Below are 5809 nucleotides of genomic sequence, written 5' to 3' on the forward strand. Positions count from 1 at the left end.
CCTATGGCCATGCTAGCAAATTTCCACTCCTCATTGGCAGAAGTCCCTATGGCCATGCTAGCAAATTTCCTCTCCATAGACCCTGCCTTACCGTAGTGCCGGTAACAGAAGTTGCATGCAGACCACGTGATAGCATTACAACTCAGACCAGGAAAGAGCGCGCAAACGCACACGCGCACACACTTTATTCTGCGCTAGTGCTACGACGTCAAAACGTGAAGTTTATATACATCAGAGCTCTCTCTCTCTCTCTCTCTCACGCGCGCGCGCGCGCGCGCACACACACACACACCCACGCGCGCACTAATTGAGGCACATAATATTGCAATGGACCTGTTTCAAATCTTCCTTGACCTCGCCATCCCTCCCACAGGCCTGTTCATCCTGCTTCTCTGCTTGCCTACGGTCTATTTCCTGCGCTTCCTCAGAAGCGTTCTCACGGTCATCTTCAAGGAAAATGTGAGAGGCAAAGTTGTTCTCATTACTGGAGCTTCCTCAGGCATTGGAGAGGTAACTCACAAATTGATGGATCTTGTCTGTGTCGTGTCATCGCGCTTGGTACTGTCGTTGTGAAAGCGCTGATTATATGTGCTGTTTCACTTCCATGCAGCAAGTAGCCTATCAATATGCACGTTGCGGCGCTATTCTGGTGCTTGTTGCTCGAAGGGCAGAGAGGCTAAGGGCAGTGGCGGAAAGAGCAAGCAAGCTAGGGGCAATGCATACACATGTTATCACAGGAGATGTTGCCAAGGAAGGGGACTGCAAGCGGGTTGTCGATGAAACAATCAAGCGGTTTGGGCATTGTGGGTCCTCTTGTAATTTCAATATGCCGCAAGTACATACAGTGATAATAAGCTCGATTAGCTAATTTTTACTTCATACATAGTCAGCTCAAGCTTGTAATTAACCCTCTTTGCAGTGGATCATCTGGTAAACAATGCTGGCATATCTCACAGCTTCCTTTTCGAAGAGGCCCCGGACCTTTCCTTGTTCCATCCTGTCATGGTATACTATTAATCTGGATTAATAAGAAACTTGCTAATCGAAATTTATCCATATATTACTGATTTGAGTCCACATTTGAGTATTGGTAATATAATTATTGCTTGCAGGGCATAACGTTCTGGGGTCAGATTTACCCTACGCTATATGCGCTGCCTCACCTTCGACGAACTAGAGGGAAGATTATCGTTAATGCCTCTGTGGTAGCTTGGTTGCCGGTACCAAGAATGAGCATCTACAATGTAAGCAATAACGGACCTTAAATAGCATTCAAATATACCTGCATTTTTCGACATTTGCATTGGTGGACATAACCAATGCACTTACAAATTAATCTATATTGTGCATTAATCTTTCAGGCCGCCAAAGCGGGTATATACAACTTCTATGAGACCCTAAGAATAGAGATTGAGCCTGCAGTGGGCATCACCATTGTTACCCCTGGATACATTGAAAGCGAAATGACCAAAGGAAAATTCATGACTCGCGAGGGGAGGCTTGTGGTGGATGATGAGCAACGAGACGTAAGATTGAGACATTTGTTTCTGCATAGTTTCAGCTTGTTGCCATGATTGCTGTAAATTGGGGTCGAATACGAGTGCTCAATTTTGATGCATTTGGTCATGAAAGTTGTCAGCTCAAAGAGAGCATTGTAGCTTATGCTTGCTTATTCGTTTCACAGATTCAAGTTGGCCCCTGGCCAGTAGAGTATGCAGAGAATTGTGCGAAGGCCATGGTGTTGGGAGCTTTGAAAGGGAAGAGATATGTGCAAGTACCAGCATGGTTCAATGTCTTCATCTTGTACAGAGTATTTGCACCCGAGCTCATAGACTGGATGTATCGGTTTCTCTACGTCGAAAAGACGTCGTCACAAGGCAAGCTGTATAGCAAGGCAATTTTAGATGCAACGGGCGCAAAAAAGACACTCTACCCGCCTTCGATTCAGAGTTAGATCAAAGACTTTGATAGTAATTAGAGCAAGAATGATCTGCTCTAGCATATTATTGACTATTTGAGTTGATTATTTGCTAGATTGCAGATGTAGCCTAGTGAATGTAGACAAGTTTAGATTCCCTGCTATGTGGTGGGTGTTTTGTGACTTTCATAAGGTGAAATGAATTTTGAGTATAAGAGCTACTCTTTGTAGCAATGGGCTTGTCTGTGGAGAACTTTGTTGATAGGTTTAGTTTTTGAGTGTATGATCAGCTCCTTGATATTATCTTTCTCTAGCCAGAGAGTGAGAAACGGCATACTCTTTCTCATTGTACTCACTTTTTCCTTTGGGGTGTGTGTGTGTGTGTGTGTGTGTGTGTGAGAGAGAGAGAGAGAGAGAGAGAGAGAGAGAGAGGTACTCCGTTGTAGGCTGAACTCCCTCGGTATACTCTCCCTGTCTCGGTGAACCCCTTCCCTCCCTTTCCACTGAAAGGCGATGCCAGTGAAAATTAAACTAGTATGCCTTGATTGATTTACCCTGCAAATGGTGTGAATTAAACAAGAGAAGCAATGTTGTACCTTTCACTTGTGGAAATTGTGTGAATTAGACAAGAGCTCTCTCTCTCTCTCTCTCTCTCTACATATATATGTATATGACATATATGTGTGTGTGTGTGTGTATGTATATGTGTATATATATATACAAATACACACTATATATATATATATATATAGTGTGTATTTATATATATATACACATATACATACACACACACACACACACACATATATAGTGTGTATTTATATATATATACACATATACATACACACACACACACACACATATATATATATAGTGTGTATTTGTATATATATATACACATATACATACACACACACACACACACACACACATATATATATATATATATATATATATATATATATATATATATATATATATATATATATATATATATATATTGAGGTGGTTCGGGGCAAGCAACAAGAGAAGCGACCTCTAAACACCCCTCAAAGCTCCCGTGCTACTCAATTGGAGCTGGGGCAACCACAAGCACAACACAACAACAAACCCACAGCCAAACCCAAACAAAATAGGGGCACCACCTAGTTATGGTATGCGAACTAGGACGCAAGAGAGATTTTGGCACAACCAAGAAGATGCACCACACAACACACACAAGCAACTTCACACCAAGACACACATGAAATGGACCAGAGAGAGCTAGAGCAAAGGGAAGAGAGAGAGGAAAGGATCTTGCGTAATACCTTATTTGTGACTTGCAAATGGAGATGGTTCGTTATGATGCTATCGTAGAACTTGTACAAAAATCACTCAATGCTTAGTGATTGCTAATCATTGCCAAAACACACACACACTGTCTTAGGGTGTGGGAGACCTCTCACCACAATACCCTCTTACAATGGACACAAAACTGGCAATGAAAAACACACTAAAACACTTTCTAAAATCAAGATCAACCGATAAAACTCAAAATACACAAGTCACCTTGAATTCACCAAACCGTATTGCACAAATGGAAGGACGAAGATTTAAACGTCGAATCACGCCTTTGATGCACCAAACCTCAATTTATTGATGATGAAGGAGCATGTACAATAGTGGTTTTGAGATTTGTGGAACTCACACTCTCTCACTTGCAATGTGTAGCTTGAAGGCTTCTCTTACACCAAGAGTGAAGCTCACAAGTGGTTGCTACACCTAAGTCTCTCTTCACGCATAGAGTGTTGGGGTGCTATGTGAGATGTTGGAGGTTGTTTTACAAGAAGGAGACGGGCCTATTTATAGGTTGGAGACCCCTCATTAAGATTATTGGAAATACTAATTTACAAGCTAACAAATCAGGATTATGATTTTTTTGAATATCAAAACATTTCGGGCCTTCTTTATCTGCTTGAGTCATGGGTGTGGGCTCAAAAGAGAGCATTATTGATGGTAGATAAGGTGAAAGTAAGTTTTAAGGAAGAGAGAGAGAGAGAGAGAGAGAGAGAGAGAGAGAGAGAGAGTTACTATACATGTCTTGAGGTGAGGTGTCTTTTATGGTTAGGTCAATGCTATTTTGTGTTAGTATGTTAGTCGTTAGTAATCACTAGAAAGTTAATGTTACATTTACAATGGGTAGAGTGAGTTGATTTGATGAAGGAAGAGGGGTGAATTAAAAGAGAATCATTGAGATGGTGAAGCTTTGAAGAAGCTTGAACTCACCCTTGTGTAGATTGTGGAAAAAATGACCGCTGGTCTTCTTCTTCTTCTTCGCTTCTTTACGCCGCCGCCACGGTTGACCACCACGATGAAAAGAGGATTTGTTGATGAAAAATCCTCAATTTGCAGAAGTTATCATGGTTAAGATGCTGAATTTTAGATATTTTAGGAGAGGTAAATGAAATTGTAACATAGAAGCAATAGAGAGAGACACGGAGAGGGTGTATGTATGTAGAGGTTCATAAAAGAACTATAGGGATGAGAGAGAAGGGTAATGGTGAAGAGGGTGAGAGAAGCCATGGAAATTGCAGTTTTGAGTGAGGGAAGGAGAGGGAGGGATGTGTAAGAGTGAGTAGGTGTGTGGAAGGGTGAGAGAAAACTAAGGCTACTTGTGAGAAAAGTGGGCAGATTGGGGTCCACTCAAAAAATCATAGCTCACCGCTGGTAGCTCCAAAAATCATGAAATAATTTGAGGTGATTATTCAGAGTGTGGGCTACATTTTCTCTTTTGACCACCGCTCCAAATTCGGAGTTGAGATACGTGCCAAAATTCTCACCAAAAAGTCTGTTTTTTATGCCTGCAAAAGTCTTTTAGTGGCCCTCTCCTTTGTTGAATTTGTACAATGCATCCAAGAGTGAGCCCCTCCTTTGTCATATTATAATACAAAGCATTCAAGTCACCCTTGACCCATGCATGGAGGAGGATTATTGGTGAAATAAGAAATATATACATGGTGGGACTAGTGTATGGACTATTCATGGACTTTAGCTCAATGAGCACATGGTGTTAGAATAATGAGTAAAAATAATAATAAAAATATGGAGGAGTTATGGATATGGAAAGATATTGGAATCATATGATATGGTCCCTCCTTGAATTATTTTGGGTGAAAGAGGAAAAGGTATGCAAGTAAATAATATAATAAAAGTAACCAATGAGTAGAAATCAATTTTTTGTTTTCACGAGGGTGAGGGTGAAAATGTGGGAGTGATTTGTATAAAAGAAAAATATGAGGTTAGAGTATGTACATATTGGCAAAAAATATAATTATGGTGTAAGAGGATGAAAGAAGGTGTACATAGGTTTAATAAAACACACACCTAAGTAGAAATATTTAAATAAAATACCAAAATAATTATAAAAAATCCCTATATTTAGGCCATATATACAATGAAATATTTACACACAAAGAGGCCATAATATACTTTTATTTTTTTATTTTTATTATTTTTTTGGCTCACCTAGCCCAGTGACTAGCTAGCTGAGGGTTTTTAAGAAAATATGGGGAAAGTTTCCTAACTCACACACGCCTATATATAGTGAAATGGTAGGGATAGCCACAGTGTTTGGGTGATTTTGGTAGGGTGAGGTAACTCACTATGGCAATTACAGAGAGCCGAAAAACGGCTATCATTAGCCCTCCCCCAGGATGATGGTATATTCATGTACCATCATAGAGCATCTTTTCCAAAGAGAGTGCTTCAGAGTCCTTGACGAGATTTTCATTGTTTGGCCCCTTAGAATTTTGGTTGGAGTTACACTCATGCTTCATGTAACAATACTTACATGAGACAGCGGCCTTTGGACAGATCTTTGGTAGATCCTTTGGTAGAAGGCGACTCAAATAG

General features: G+C 40.4%; 1 protein-coding gene across 1 annotated transcript; it reads left to right on the top strand.

Annotated features, from left to right (window-relative positions):
• Nucleotides 1–228: 228 nt before the first annotated feature.
• LOC147422652 (11-beta-hydroxysteroid dehydrogenase-like) lies at nucleotides 229–2152 on the top strand. The gene is made up of 6 exons (XM_086502799.1): nucleotides 229–510; nucleotides 611–803; nucleotides 920–1005; nucleotides 1113–1244; nucleotides 1362–1526; nucleotides 1685–2152. Exons 1-6 carry the CDS (start codon nucleotides 328–330, stop codon nucleotides 1952–1954), a joined length of 1029 nt encoding a protein of 342 aa, XP_086358925.1. The 5' UTR covers nucleotides 229–327; the 3' UTR covers nucleotides 1955–2152.
• Nucleotides 2153–5809: the final 3657 nt, after the last annotated feature.

The sequence above is a fragment of the Adiantum capillus-veneris genome, chromosome 27, assembly GCF_014529385.1.
Source record: "Adiantum capillus-veneris isolate H3 chromosome 27, ASM1452938v2, whole genome shotgun sequence".
NCBI lineage: Eukaryota > Viridiplantae > Streptophyta > Polypodiopsida > Polypodiales > Pteridaceae > Adiantum > Adiantum capillus-veneris.

What these genes read in the sequence shown, in the direction of transcription:
- LOC147422652 (XM_086502799.1), top strand. Translation starts at nt 328, where the DNA reads ATGGACCTGTTTCAAATCTTCCTTGACCTCGCCATCCCTCCCACAGGC. An exon ending in CTTCCTCAGGCATTGGAGAG is followed by an intron (nt 511 to 610) that starts GTAACTCACAAA and finishes ACTTCCATGCAG; the next exon opens with CAAGTAGCCTATCAATATGC. An exon ending in TGGATGATGAGCAACGAGAC is followed by an intron (nt 1,527 to 1,684) that starts GTAAGATTGAGA and finishes TTCGTTTCACAG; the next exon opens with ATTCAAGTTGGCCCCTGGCC.